Genomic DNA, 15,763 nt, shown 5'->3' with positions numbered 1-15,763 from the left:
GATGCTTTCAGTTGACCTGGAAAAGCTGCCGCTCTGTCCGCGGCTCTCTGACGCCTCATCATGTTGTTAAATTCCCAGTTTTACAGAAATAGCTCGTTTGTTGTCCCTGTGATCCTGAATAATTTATCTCGCGCCGTCATTCCGTGGTGACATTTGCTCACAAGGTCCCGGGGTAAGCGCGCGGGCAGGAGCATGAATCCCCCACCGGAGCCCCGGAAAGGTCAAGTCATATTGATCTCACTATGCAAACGCGCTCTATATTGTCAGAATCAAACCTCCAAAGTTTGGTTCAGGTGGAACATTTCACTCATTATGTGACTCCGGAGCTGAAGTGAGGAGACTGCGGCTGCAGTTTGGCAGATCAGACCGAACAGACTCGATGAAAGGACGGAGGCTGTGAATTCATCCGCGTGCTGGTGGTCAATCGGCGGTGCGTAAAACGCGCGCTCAGGGGTGGGGACTTCTTTGGAGAGGCAGGACCAGAGAGCGCGACAGGGCGACTCTCTGCATCCACAGGTTGTCGCGCGGCTCTCTCCTCTCATCTGAGCATCTTGGCAACCCAGAGATAGTCGGTGCAGCCGGTGGGGAGGAAGTGAGGGGACGCGTTTTTGGACTTTGACGCTCGTAAGAAAAATGCCAAATCCACAGCTTTGGGAAAACTTGATTACAACCTGCATGGGCATTTTAATCGCACCGCGCAGGACTTTTCTGTCATAAAAAAAATTGTTTTTGTCGAGGACTGTGCGTTTTATTCGACAGCACCATGCCACAGGTCCCTCACTACAGCCGCGCCACAGAGACATAATGGCCTGCAGGAGCGGCTGCTGCTGCGGCTCCGGTCCAATAAACGAGGACAACGCGAGGTTCCTGCTGCTGGCATTGTTCATCATCATCTATCTCCTCTGCGGGGCCGCAGTGTTCTCCGCGCTGGAGCAGCCGAAGGAGCGCGAGGCGAAGGAGCGCTGGGCGCAGAGGTTCGAGCACTTCAGCCAGAAGTACAACCTCAGCAAGAAGGACCTCAACAACTTCCTGAGGAACTACGAGGAGGCGAACGTGGCGGGGATCCGCGTGGACACGATCAGACCTCGATGGGACTTCACCGGAGCGTTTTACTTCGTGGGAACTGTGGTGTCAACCATTGGTGAGATGGACAAACAAACGTGTCCATTATAACTGTGTCAAATACAATTTTCAGTCAGCTTTAGGGACTGTTCTCTATTTGTCAGTGGAGGGAAGTGGACAGGGTGTGACTTCTTTTGATCCTCCCCAAAGCTACAAATATCCTAGAGCCTTCCCGAGTTCATGACCCTCCCTCCACCTTAAACTAGTTATGAAATTTAAAACTCTGATTTTGGAAAGTTAAAAGTTGAAGACAAAGGTCTCAGTTTTACACTCAGTTAGTCCCTGCAAACTGTCAATGGAGGTAGAAAAAAGTGATATTGATGAAATATCACTTTTATTTTCAGGTTTGGTTATGGTTTTTGCATTTGTCCCACAAAATGCCCCTAAGGACCACTGGAGATTTGGAAATCCAATGGTAATTTCAGTTTTTACCAGTTCGGGCTATGATAAATGGTGCAATTTTGGCGATTCAGCGGTAAAACAAATATAAAATACAGCCATTTAAAGATGGATATCCCTCCCCTAAGTTTATGTTTTATGACGGAATCGTTCTTCTAAAATCATTTAAAACATTTTTATCCTCCCCGAAGCTACAAATATTTTTCCTTGAGCCTCCCCAAGTGCTAACCCTCCCTCCATCAAAAATGAGTTATTAAATTTTAAAATTTTGATGTTTGAAAGTTAAAAGTTGATGACGAAATCCTGGAGTTGAAAAAAGTATTGGTTTTTCACTCTCATCACATGATGTGTTCAAGGACCGTTGTAAATTTGAAATCCAACAATAATTTCTGTTTTCACAGTTGCTGGTGATTAGAAATGTGTAATATTAGCAATTTTTAAAGAGAACATGCCTCCCAAACCCACACCCTGTGAGTTTGGAGGGCATATTTTCTTTAAAAATTGCTTGTCAAATACATACAAAATTTAACCCTTTTACTTTGTCCCTCCCAAGTACTTAAAAAATATTTAACATGCCTCCCCCTTTTTTCACCACCCCTCCCCTCTATAAAATAACAAACAGTTCATTATCATATTTTTCTGAAAACATACACCATGAAAACATCTTAAAATTCACAACAAAATCTAAATTATTAATCAGTTATGAGAAGGGGTGGGAAATTAAGTTCATTCTACTATCTATCTATCTATCTATCTATCTATCTGTCTGTCTATCTATAACTGTTCATGTATGTTTATTGTTGTTTTATATGTTTATTCGATCTACCTTAAGTCATTTTTAAAGGTGCATTTGTGTTGCAACATTTCTTACCTTTGACTCGGCTCATGCAGTGTAATTTAGTGAGATCACCAAAACTAGACCAAGAAGAAAAGGCAATTTAACGTTTGCATCGGTGCAGGATTTGTCCTCGACAGCCGTTTTCCATCTCAGTGCTGCTCAGTCTGAGAGCGCTCGAGGTTTCAGTGTCAGTGTGTCAAACAGAGGGGAGAAACAGAAAGAGCCTCTAACCAGCAGCTCTGCTGCTCACACTGAAGATAAACTGATTGGTCTTATCTCGTCGATATCTCTGACTCGTACCATCTTGCTCTTTTTGTTCTCACTGTTTTGTTTTTAGTATCTCGGTGTCTGCTGGACAGTGTCATTAAAGCGTCTGTGATCAGAGTGAGTTGATTCGTGATGACTGACAGTTTGACAGGCAGTCTGATTAGACGGGCCATCACAATTTAAATTTTAATTATTGTGATGAAGGAGCAGAAATGCATCAAGTTCTCGACTGAATATATTGTGATTCATGGTTTCCATCCACCTCAAATGTTGTCACAGGTTTGGATGAGTTCTATCAGCAGCTAAGATATGTGTTAAAGGGGTCTAAAAAATGTTTTAGTATGATAATGAAACTTTTTTTACCTAAATGGCCTAAGTAAATCACATGGTGTCATTGTGCACGGATTGGTTTACTTTCTAATTCAAACCATTTATTTGACATTCAGGGAAATGTGTTTTTTCTGAGATGAGCAGATGAGATGTATGTTGTAATGCGAGCTTCTCTGTTGTTTGTTGTGGTAGCCGGTCCAGCCGTGCATGCATGTTAGTGCATGTTTGTATGCCACTGGTTACCTCATCACTGTCATTTTTCTCTGCTCTCTTAGAGCAAATATTGCCGATATTGCCCATTTTAAATTATGGAAGAGGAGGAGGAGTGAATGCTAAGATACTGCCCAAACATTACATTAGAGACCAAAACAGTTTTTTTGTTTTTGTTTGTTTTTTGTACCACGCTGTAAACGTGTTTATTTCTGCTGTAAAGTTGGGCATGTTATCATGGGGGTCTATGGGGATTGATTCTCTTTTGGAGCCAGCCTCAAGTGGACATTAGAAGTACTACAGGGTTTGCACAAGCTTTAATTTTCAGCCTTTTAAATTTTTCACTTAGTCAGGAACTGTCTGAAACTGAAACTGGGGCAATATGGTTTGATTTCTTTGGAGAAAAATGTGGAAACAAGGTAATTACCAACCTGGCAAGAAATGTCCATCAAATTGTGAGAATTTATTAAAGGGTGACAAGAAAATAACCTGACAATTAATGTTTAAAATGTTGACGGTTTATTAGAAAATTATCCAAAAATGTCCAGAAAGCTACATTTGTCATTTTTAAAATTATATCAAATCATGGTACAGAACAAAAATGTATACATGAATATTTTTTTAATTTCTATGACTTTTTATGGATTATTATCTTTTTTGTTTTTAACTTTTCTTTGCTTATTTTCAGGTAATATTCCTCTTATTAAAAAAAACAAAAACAAACAATTTCTTACTTATTTTTGGGCCAAGCCCTGTTACATTGCCCATTGCCTTTGTCCATGTTTTTAATAGAAATCAAAGGGTCAAAGGCACATAGAAGCACCAAAGTTCACAGTCGGGTATTTATTGATGCATTTTATGACGCAGAAAAAAATGTGAATGTCTCTTCAGCTTGTGTTAACCACAGACCTGATTTTAGGCTTTTTCCCCCCAAAAAAAAACAGTTAAAAAAGGCAACAAAAAACACTGATTTCAAGACGAGGGAACCGGAGGTGCTGAGATGCTAACTCATTTCCAGGTTTTAGGACTTATTCCTGGAGCGCTCTGCAGATTTAAATGATTTTCTTGAGTTACTGTGGTTGCATTTTGTCACTAACGCGGCGCCCCCCCATTAACACCAACCATTCTCAGAGCTTTTACGCCTGACACAGATGTCACACTGACACAGTGGCACTATTTTCTCTTTTTATTCATGTGTATTTTATTACACAGGTGAAATGACTCATCAACATCACATTTAACTGAGCTTACGAAACAATGAGGGGAGAAAAACATCCATTAAATCCATCCCATTTGGCTTTATCGCCGTGTTTGGAAGGAAAACTGCAGCTCAATTAGCACCTTGAAACAAATCTGAATGCGGAGGAAAACAAATCCAAGGTTTTTTTTTCTTGAGATGCAGAGACATTTATCTCTGTTTTTCTGGTGAAAAAGTGCTCTCATAATGTAAGATTTTACAGCCGCTGCACAAAACACAGCGCAAGGCATAATCGCCTTAACAATTACAATATGTGTTCAAACAAACTGAAAAGGGATCATTGAGCTTTCAGTGTTAAATGAGGGATGAAACAGACTTCAGTGAGATTGCTGCAGTCGATGGAGACCTCTCAGTTTGACTCCCATTATGTTCAGCTGTCAGTTCACAGGAGACAAACGAGAAGTCGCGCACACTGACGGCGTCTCAGTTCCCCTCGGAGTGAAACCAGTTTTAATGGGTTCTTACCTTTTAAAAAAGAGAGAAAATTGTACAATTGAGACGTGAAGAGGCCCCCAGTGGGCCTTCTCAGTGAAATGTTACACAAACTGACACTTTGAGACTGATTGCCGTGATGTGCTCGCTCTGAAAACACCTCGGCTCTTGAAGTGAGTGAGCAACAAAAAGACGAAGAGAGAAGAGGAGCGCGTCACCAATGGCAACCCGGAGGACTGAGGCGGTTGTGTGTGTGTGTAATTTACCCTCAGAAGGAGAGCAGATCGTAATTAGACATCGTTAAAGACAGAGAGGATGAGAGTTTTGGTTAAATGGTAAATCAAAGCAGCTGGAGGCAGCGGACACACTGCCAATAATCCCTTTATTGCATTATGTGTGTGAGCGTTTTTCATTGAGATGCTTTTATGTAATATAATGATTTTATTCTCTCCTTCTGTTGAGATTCTTGCCTCTGTGAAGGACAAGTAGCTCAACTATTTTAGAGCCTGTTTCCACCTGATATTAACAAGTGTTTCGGATCATTTGATCACACGTGGAAAGCGCTAAATACACGCGTAAAATAGGGCCGCCCCTTGAGAGTCAGAGATTCAGATATTAAGTCAAAGACCCTACAGGTGACTGAGACTGCTTCAAGTCGAGCAGTTTTAATTTTTGCTGGTAATGTGCTGTGCGGTGTGCTTCTGGGGATGTTTGGGCCCCTGATTTTGCTCGGAGTGAGTGCTCTTGACTTTCACATCACTTTTTGGAGCTGTGGACATGCAGGCAGCGGCACAGAGGAGGAGAGACGAGTGAACTTTTGGGCCAAAGTGTTGAATTTACAGATAACAGCAACTTAATACAACAGTCTCTTATGTTTGTTTGATATCTAGCGTCGGCAAAAAATGTTGCTGAACATTTTTTTCTTTGTATGGAAAAAAAAAAAACGTTGAATATTCGTATTGAACCGTCAAATCCGATTTGACAGACATAATTCTGAGTCGGGTACAGCCCTAGTGTTAAAAACCGCCATGATGCTTTGTGATCGCGCATTATACACCGGTGGATGGCATCAGCTGAAAACGTGGTTGTACAGAACCGCTAGCGTTCGTATTATGTACCGGCAGACGGCTGGACGGTACCTGTACCGGCACCAAGATGCGCGGATGAGAGGCGTAACTTGAGAACATGTCTGAACCAAACCTGTTGCGTCCAACTTGATAACTCATGAGCACGTTGAGGGAATTGCTATTTGAGGAGAAACCTCAGGAAGAACAGCTGAGGAGGGATCCCTCATCTAGGAGAGACAATAGATTTCACAAAAAACAATGAAATGACAGTAAAATACAGATGTGCATTCTAGTTCGCTGTCATTCTGTCAGTATTCCTGTGCAGATTTCTGCTTATTTCACGATGTTTCTGTGTGTATTTCAGGGTTTGGGATGACCACTCCGGCCACCATCGGAGGAAAAGTCTTCCTGATGTTTTACGGCCTGCTCGGCTGCGCGGCCACGATCCTCTTCTTCAACCTCTTTCTGGAGCGTGTCATCACCGTCATCGCCGTCGTCCTCAAGTCCTGTTACGAACGGCGCCATAACAAAGCTGTGCTGCCGCCAAACGGCCGGCGGGTTTCTGAGGGGAACAGAGCCGGGGAGAGTGGCCGAGGAAAAGGAGAGGACCTGGCCGGCTGGAAGCCTTCGGTGTACTGCGTCATGCTCATTCTGGGAGCGGCCGCCATCTTGGTGTCCTGCTGCGCCTCGCTCATGTACTCGGCCGCCGAGGGCTGGGGCTACCTGGACTCGCTGTACTTCTGCTTCGTGGCCTTCAGCACCATCGGTTTTGGGGACATGGTGAGCAGCCAGCGGGTGGTCTACGAGGGCCACGCCACGGTGGCGTATCGGCTCGGCAACTTCCTCTTCATCCTGACGGGCGTCTGCTGCATCTACTCGCTCTTCAACGTCATCTCCATCGTCATCAAGCAGGTCCTCAACTGGCTGCTGAGGAGGCTGGAGGCGCCCTGCCGCTGCTGTTTCCCCAGGAGGGGTCACCACCCGCACCGGCACCCCCGCAGGAACGTGGTGGCCCCGGGACACCTGCGCGCCCGCAGGGACCCCTCCATCGAGACTGACGCCATCAACGAGAGCGAGACTGACACCGGGCGCAGGATGTCGGGGGAGATGATCTCCATGAGGGACTTCCTGGCAGCCAATAAGGTGAGAGCGTCAGAGCCGCAGCAGGCTGTGAGACATCAACATGTCTGATGAAATCATGTTTTATAACACGTGAAATATTCAGTTATCTCCTTCAGTCATTTGATCGAACCGTCACAGCAGACAGTCATTCAGTCAATAGTCTGGTTTCCTGTTTTCGTGTTACTGCGGTCATTAACTATTTCTTCACGCTGCTCTCAGTCAACAATAATAATAATAACTTTATTTATATAGAAAAAACAGAGTTTATAAACTGTTTTGACAAACAAAGCAAAAGCAGAAACGGGATATTAAGAAAGCAATACAGCAACAGAAAGCCAAAAAAAACAAATTTAGATAGAGCTGGATAAAATTACACGAAGAGGACATATAATGCAAGATGCCGGATGTAAAATGTCAGTATAAAATAATATAAATGAAGGTCCAAAAACAACAAAAGCAATGAAACCACAAAATAAAAGGAAATAAATTAACTAATTTAAATAAATTAAAAGACAACATCACCAAAAACAAGTCCATAAAAATGAGTGTCATGTGCGTCATGAGAGTCACTGCAGAAACTCTGAGTACTTCTCATTTTAGAAACCAGTGTTAAAGATTTAGTGTGTCAAACTTATTGGCAAAATGGAATATAATATGTTTTCTTTAGTATAATAATGATCACCGAAAAATCAGATAACTTTGGTTACTTTGAATGAGCCTTTTATATCGACCTATTTTCACTTTCACATCGGCATAAACCGCCTGTTGGTCAGTGATTTCGGCATCAAACACTAATGTGAAAAGGCATCTTTTGTGGAAGTCATCAATTTTAAATGGTAACAAAATAATAATCCAACAAAACCCAGCTATCTGCCTCCCATATGAATGTAAAAACAAACCATGATGTTTTTTTTAAACCTTTTGTTGGAAATATTTGTAAAATCGAAGTGTGGAAAACTGAGATTTAACATAAAATTGCTTCATTTAGTGTTTTTACTGGTTTAAATGACGGTTCTGGAGAGGAAGTGACCTCTGCGGATAATTTGGCTCCTGATGAAAACCTCCTGAATGTCTGGATGGTAAATTATCAGAGACATTACCCCGACTTGCCAAACCGCTTTGGGAAACCACCAATTTTTTAACAGGAAAGTGTTTAATTTAGTGTTTTTACCTGTTTAAATCAGCTGGTCCGGTTGTTTTGGAGGAATAGACCTCTGTGATAATTCAGCTCCTGGTAAAAAAAATCCTCCTGAACACTGAAGGAATTCTAACCAGGAGAGGATTCGCCGCCTGACGCCACCAAAACCCCCGAAATCTTTCACACTGGACCTTTTAATCATCTACTATCTAAATAGCATGAACATAAGCAGGCTCACTGAGGTTGCATCGTGTGATTAATCTTTGATAAGCACTTCCTGCGTTCACATTCTGGTGAGCAGCAGTTCATTTCTGTTGTTTTCCAGACTACATTAATATTATGTGTAAATGTCTGTGAATACAGATGGCCTCACTGCATTACTATCAACCCTTCAACAGCACTCCAAACCACTCAGAGGTGTCAGTTGTCCATAGATTTACATAACTACTACTCTGCTCTTCAGATGAGACGAGTGAGCAGCGTGACCTGCTGAATGTAAAAATATGCTCATTCACTGCAGAATTATTCTGAAGTGAAAAAAACCAAACCTGAATTTTCACACGTTCTGAGTATTCTGATCACAGAGCTGTAAGGTTTTGACTTGGGAAATTTGAGAACTAAATGGTGTGATGCTGTGGCGAGGATGTGAGTAATCTGGTGCTTAACACAGGCGCTAAACAGAAAAATGAACATTAAGATGTGGAAACATGTTAATCTAGTCGACTAACATGTCATCCCAGGTGACCGTACCTTAAAGGTGAAGCTGGATATATTTCAACCTGAACCCTATTTTTCCATCTTTTTGTGTACAATAGACTCATGGAACAGCTATTTTTGACATTGGGCCAGTATTGAGAGCAATATTTGTAACATTGCAAGACCCCGGATGGACTGTTTGGTTTGGCTCAGTTCAGTTCAGTTTAGTTCAGTTTAGTTTAGTTTGAATTTGAGTTTTTTACAAACAATTAAAAACTGCATAAAATCCAGATGGATAAAAAAACAGTGTCAAGAGGTTAAGAAGTCAGAAGCTAATACAAACAGACGCCCCCTTAACTTGAAATCAATAAACAAAAACAAAAAAGAGGAAAAAATGAAGCAAAAACAAATTAAAAAAAAACTACATACCATTTTATAGAAAAATACAACAAAAGATAAATGACAACAAAGAGCAGGACAAGTGACTAGTCAGTAAACAGTCATCCAATAAAAACCAAGACATACACAGAGGACAATAGAAAGTGTAAAGGAAAAAAATCATATATATATATTGAGAGCAATATTTGTAACATTGCAAGACCCCGGATGGACTGTTTGGTTTGGCTCAGTTCAGTTCAGTTTAGTTCAGTTTAGTTTAGTTTGAATTTGAGTTTTTTACAAACAATTAAAAACTGCATAAAATCCAGATGGATAAAAAAACAGTGTCAAGAGGTTAAGAAGTCAGAAGTTAATACAAACAGACGCCCCCTTAACTTGAAATCAATAAACAAAAACAAAAAAGAGGAAAAAAATGAAGCAAAAACAAATTAAAAAAAAACTACATACCATTTTATAGAAAAATACAACAAAAGATAAATGACAACAAAGAGCAGGACAAGTGACTAGTCAGTAAACAGTCATCCAATAAAAACCAAGACATACACAGAGGACAATAGAAAGTGTAGAGGAAAAAAATCATATATATATATATATATATATATATATATATATATAAAACATTAAAGATCATGAATAATTAAATGTAATGACAATTTTAAAAAAACATATTCATTAGCATTTAGCTCAAGGCGCTGCTGTGCGTCAGTTCAGCCTCACTGTCTGCACGTTTGACTTTTGTTTTCTTCAGCATAACGCTGATTAAACGATTTGAGATTTACAATACTCACAAAAACCAACACAATGTGTCTTTCCCTGTTTGAATGAAAAGAACAACTCGTCCAAAGTTTAATTCAGCTGCAGAATGACTGATAACATCAGAGCCCAGCATGAATGGATAAAGTCTGACGTGTTTGTACGTATTGTACTTGTGCAGAGAGGAAACAGAGAGAGAGAGGACAGGAAGGGACGGAGGGAGAGAGAGGACAGGAAGGGACGGAGGGAGAGAGAGGACAGGAAGGGACGGAGGGAGAGAGACGGGGACATTTCACTGGAGTCAGACTGCTGCTGCTGCACAGCGTGTTATGCCGACCTTTTCATTTTCAATCAAGCGCAGCTGAACACCGATGATCTGTGGGCAGACTTTAGTGGCAGCATGAACTTGATTTCTTTTTAGAGCCTGAGGGTCGGTGTTACGTCCAATATGAAGAATCTATTTATTGCAATCATCGGTGTGGATGCAGTAGGCGGAGGAATCTTTAAAAACAAATCTCCAAACAGTGAGCCATCTTTACGGGGTCCTGCTCGGTCTAGACACTGAAGATGAGGTCATCGTCTCAGGGTCGTCCTCGGCGAGATGATGTCATATCTTTATGCAATTAAATTACTTTGTGGTCATTTCAGGTTTAAGAGTGTAACCCTCAGGGCCCGCTTTTAATATCACACACACGTGTATCGCTCTGCCGTAAACTTGGCTTTTCAAAATCAGGTTTTAAAAAACATTTTACATTAATATGATTTTCTACTTTATTCAAGTTTATTTTTTTAACCAACATCAGTCCTTATCAGAAATATCAATTATTTATTAACCCTAGTCATGATGCCACTATGTTTTTAGATGGAAAAAAAAACAAAAAATGAATTATTTACTAAGTACTACATGCTGAGTATTCTTTTATATTGTCAAATCCTGGGAAATATCAATGATTAATGGCAACATTGATTTTTATACATTTTTATTTTTTGTGCAGTGTCAAATACTCATACTCATACCACTCTGTCACTGACTTTGCTTTTCAAAATCAGGCTATAAAAATTATTATTAATTCAAATTATATTTTAGAGATTTTAACCAATATCAGTCCTAATCATAAATATCAAATATTCATTAATTTTCAGAATTTGAACACTATAAGTGCCAGGTTTTTATTGATCATGGCACTATGTTTTTGGATGAAAAAACAAATGAATTATTTTCAATACACTATGTGCAATTTTTTTATTTCTTTGCTGCTGACAGACTGGGATATGACAACGATCAGCAGCAACATTGATTGTGACACATCAATAGTTGTAGTTTGTGTTTCATTGGAGCATTTTTTGCACTTAACAGTATAAATTTAACAATTTTATTTACACAGTGTATTTTAGATGTATTGATAACGTAAGATTAAAGAAAAATATTCAGTTTTGCATAATTTATGCCATATGCATGAACACAGCGGAAATTATCAAAAAATGAAGAATGAGAAGCACGTAAAATGTGCCAAACAGTCCCTACACAAATTAAGGTCAAACGGCAGTCGCACCAAAGAAATTTTTCTAGGGGTGTCCAGATGGGGCACTTAAAATCTTTTTTGGCACAGCAAAAACAAAAAGCTATGAGTGAATTTGTTCATGCTGTTGTTCATGCTGTCCACAACAGTCCTGTTTTAATGCCGATGGAAAGTTGGGTGAAGTTTTATAGTCCACAAAATATTGCCGAAGGCTCACGGGGAAAAGGCGTCACACTCATCTCACAAACAATTGAAGCAAATGGTGACCAGGATTCAAACATTGAAAAAAATACACAATAAAACCACAAAATGTCTCCATACTGCTCGTCCAAATTAATCCAAGTGTCCTGAAGCCCCGATGGGCCAAGTTGTTTAGAAAAACGTCACTGGTGCCATTTCTTTCGCCTTGTTAAAGCCTGTAGCAGAGAGACCTGTGGAGTTAAGAACAAGTCCCTTTGTCTGATTTAAAACTACTGTGTGCAGATATCAGGAGCTCCCTCTTGTCCAAATTTGGTCACTTCTGGCTCCAAAAAATCCAAAATGGAGACAGCTAAAATAATGAACTCAAGGTTTCACAACAGGATTTTACAAACCAATGTGTGACGTCACAGTAGCTATGTTCATTAATTTATACAGTGCACGTATAACTTCAGGCAGAATCTATACTGCAGCGTAATCATAATACTGCAAATATATAAATATTGCAATACTTTCATGAGTGGGCTGTTTGTAGGCTGAGTCACCGTTCTTTTACCTAATTTGGTGATAGATAGAGACTTAACAGATATTTATTAAAATGAAAATCTTCAAGATTATTACTTTGTATTCTGACTGTGCCAGATTAAATATCAGGTGAATCACCAGAGTTATTAAAACTCATAGTGAGTGAGTGAGTTTATCACAATCCATCTAACATTTGTCAAGACATTTCAGTAATAATGAAAAAGGTCAGTCTAAAAGTGGCGTCGGAGTAAAAGTCAGGGGATCAGTGAAGTAAGGAGTCTTGCCTACAAGGGGATTTGGTGAATGTCTGTACCAAATTTATTAGAAATCCACCCCAGAGCTGTCATTAATTACACGTATTATCTTTAGATATCTCAGTCTGGATCAAAGTGCTGCTGGTGTGGCTAAAAATACACTAATTTTGTGAATCATTTCCCTTCCATTTGAATTTAATGTTGACTAAACACAAACAGTATTACACGCGTGTGCATTCTCTGCACGGTGTTTCGCAGAGCGACAAATAAAAGGGAAAGGTTGGTGTGTGGGAGAGTAAATATCTGGTTTCTGTCAGTCACACTTGTTCAGTATTTGTCGTCTTTGTTCACATGAATCGACTCACCCAAAGGAGAGGAAACGCACCATCTGGTTGCCTCATGACACACCTGTGAAATCAGACGTGCCTGCCGCCGACACGATGTGTTAATCTTTGTCTCACGAGGCTGAACAGGCTGCACGCACCACCTTCAAACACAAAGACTTTACTCAGAGAGGACGCTAAAGTGCCCTCTTTACACAGAACCTAAGAGTTTAGGACGTTTTTAGGATTTTAGCACTTTTGTAGGATTTTATGACATTTTAGGATTTTAAGATGTTTCTAGTATTTTAGCATGTTTCTTGGATTTTAGAAATTTTTTGAAGATTTTAGGACATTTCTACAACATATCTAGGATTTTAGTACATTTCTAGCATTTTTAGGCTTTTTTGGATTTTAGGACATTTTCAGGATTTTAGGACCTTTCTAAAACATATTTTAGGATGTTTCTAGAATTCTAGAACATCTTTTAGGATTTTTGGACGTTTCTACGATTTAGAGTGTTTCTACGATTTTTCTACCAGAGAGGCTTAGCCAGGGGGGTGTGGGGGATCCTCCACTGACACTTTTTTGATAAACAAGCTCTATTTTGATGCTGTTTTATGCACACTGAAAGAAAAGAAGAAAAGTGATGTTGATCCAGGATTTATACAAAGACCGTTTCAGTGCTGTTACTACCTCCCATGGCGAGGCAACTATGCCCCCCCCCCCCCCACCATACTTTGATTGTACCTTTGATACAGAACACAGAGGCGGCATAATGGCGTAATAATCCCACCTTGAACAATGTAAAAGTGGCTATAGTCTGTGCAAATGTGTCCTCATCTGTTGATTTCCTTTTCTTTTCCTGCAGGTGAATCTGGCCATTATGCAGAAGCAGCTTTCGGAGATGGCCATTGGGCACCCGCGCCAGTCCAGCTCCAGTTCACGTCAGAACGGGTTCTCAGGAGGGGTTGGCGCCCTTGGCATCATGAACAACCGGCTGGCAGAGACAAGCGTGGACAGATAGGGGGGAAACAGCGTGGATCCTTTTCAAAGGACACAAAAGGCTGAGAGGATGAGACGAGGAGGGACACAGAGGACGGCCCTCCACGGGTGGTCTACGAGACTGAACTCATGTAATTCATCTTTTTCCGCCCCCAGCAGCCTCCATCTCAGCACACTTTCCCGTCAAGAACACGGCTCCATGAATGATGCATGATAGTTTACTGGAGTCTCACATCTGGACGGTGCTCAGCGTGCTGGCATGTTCCCCCCGTGAGGAATGCAGTTTCCATGGTGATAAAAAAGCCTGCCTAGAGCTCTTGTATCTAAGCCTTAAAAACATGATGCACTACACGCCACTTCACACCTAACCGCAACTTCCACTCGTCTATAGTACTTCATAGTCCTCACCGTGGATCTGCCCTCGTCCATACTGTGTCTGACATAAAGATAGCTTTAATAAAATGGGCGTTTCACACTTTTGTGTCTGACAGAAGTTATTATGTAAAGCTGGTCAATTTATGGATAACTGGATCTTTTCCTTTAATGGAATAATACAGATTTTTTTAAGTGGGGTTGTACGTGGTACTCATCTACATTCAGGGTGTTACATACAATAGATGTTTAGAGAAGCAAGCTGGAGTCTGACACGGAGAGTTTTCTGCTGTGGACGGGGCTGAGCCATGTTTTAGTGAGTTATCAAATTACACAAAGGGGGGCTTTTCCGCTATGATTGACAGCTGTGACAGCCAATCCATGCATTTCCATTTAATGGAACTGCTCACGATTAGTCAGACGGGTGTTTCGGCGGAAACTCCCCCACCGCGAATATCGCTACTGCCAAAGTACCAGCATCAGGTTGAAACGCTTCTGGTATCGACGTGATATAAGAAGAACAAATAGGGCGAGCCGGAGAGGGGTAGTGGATGGATCCAACAAACCCCGGACTTTCATGCAGGAGTCTGGTGTTGGCTTCCCATCTGAATGTGATGTTTTTTTCTACAAATTACCATGTGCACTTTTAGCCCAAACATAACTATCCGTTCCAGCATGTTGTCAAGTTTGTTGACATCTCAGCATCGGTTGCCATGTGCTTTTGTTGCCTAAACACAACCCCCCGCAGCGTAATCCCACCGTGTGCTTGTATTGACGTCACGGTTGCGCCGTCCAAGAACGTTAAAAGCAGACACCGAAAGATACCTAGAGCGTAACATGCAGACGCAGAAGTCCACTGTGAAGCGGCAACATGTGACAACGGCAACACGTGACTTCTGTGAATCTGAACCAACCCTTTAAAACGCCAAAGTCACACAACAACACAAATACACTTATTGATTGAAGCAGTGGAAAAACTTGCAGCTCTTTAGTTCAGCGAGGTAAAATCGCTGTTTTTTGGGGGGGTTTTTTATGGAGTTTGGCTTTGAAGAGAGTAATTTAACAGCTTCATCTTGAATCACTGTCTGACATCAAGGTAAAGCATTAAAAATATTCTAAATGCACTGTGCACTCTACTAATATTGAGTTTTTAAGTGGCTAAAATATTGTGTGTCGCTGACCTCTCCACAGCAGTACATTGCTTATCTTCTGTATCTTCTGGCATCTACTGTATGTAATATACTGTCTATGTATACGTACCTCATACAGTCCCACTTCAACAAATCTGAACTATAACTTAAATGCAGAAAACATTGTTTAACACTCAATGGCACCCTCATTCACATCATTCTTGACCAAAACAAATGCTTCATGGCCACATCCATTCAATAGCTTCCATCTTGGCACTGCTTTCACTCATTGTCACGACAAATAGAACAACCCCCCCCTCTCCAAAAAACCTCATCACAAAACAACCCGCCCTATCTCGAGCTAAATGGATGGTGTTCGGACTCTGAGGATGAAACCTATTACGTGAG

At 41.0% G+C, this 15,763-nt stretch overlaps 1 protein-coding gene across 1 annotated transcript; it reads left to right on the top strand.

Moving 5' to 3' along the window:
* The first annotated feature begins 804 nt into the window (after positions 1 to 804).
* kcnk13b (potassium channel, subfamily K, member 13b) lies at positions 805 to 15,245 on the top strand. The gene is made up of 3 exons (XM_042503749.1): positions 805 to 1,141; positions 6,288 to 7,066; positions 13,720 to 15,245. Exons 1-3 carry the CDS (start codon positions 805 to 807, stop codon positions 13,873 to 13,875), a joined length of 1,272 nt encoding a protein of 423 aa, XP_042359683.1. The 3' UTR covers positions 13,876 to 15,245.
* The last annotated feature ends 518 nt before the right edge of the window (positions 15,246 to 15,763 follow it).

This window comes from Plectropomus leopardus, chromosome 16, assembly GCF_008729295.1.
Source record: "Plectropomus leopardus isolate mb chromosome 16, YSFRI_Pleo_2.0, whole genome shotgun sequence".
NCBI lineage: Eukaryota > Metazoa > Chordata > Actinopteri > Perciformes > Serranidae > Plectropomus > Plectropomus leopardus.
The sequence above is the reverse complement of the archived record's forward strand: the minus strand, read 5'-3'. Positions and strand labels throughout refer to the sequence as shown.

Bases quoted from the DNA above. Each gene is read 5' to 3' on its own strand.
- kcnk13b (XM_042503749.1), top strand. From the start codon at position 805: ATGGCCTGCAGGAGCGGCTGCTGCTGCGGCTCCGGTCCAATAAACGAG. The intron at 1,142-6,287 runs GTGAGATGGACA...TGTGTATTTCAG, and splicing joins AACTGTGGTGTCAACCATTG to GGTTTGGGATGACCACTCCG. The intron at 7,067-13,719 runs GTGAGAGCGTCA...CTTTTCCTGCAG, and splicing joins ACTTCCTGGCAGCCAATAAG to GTGAATCTGGCCATTATGCA.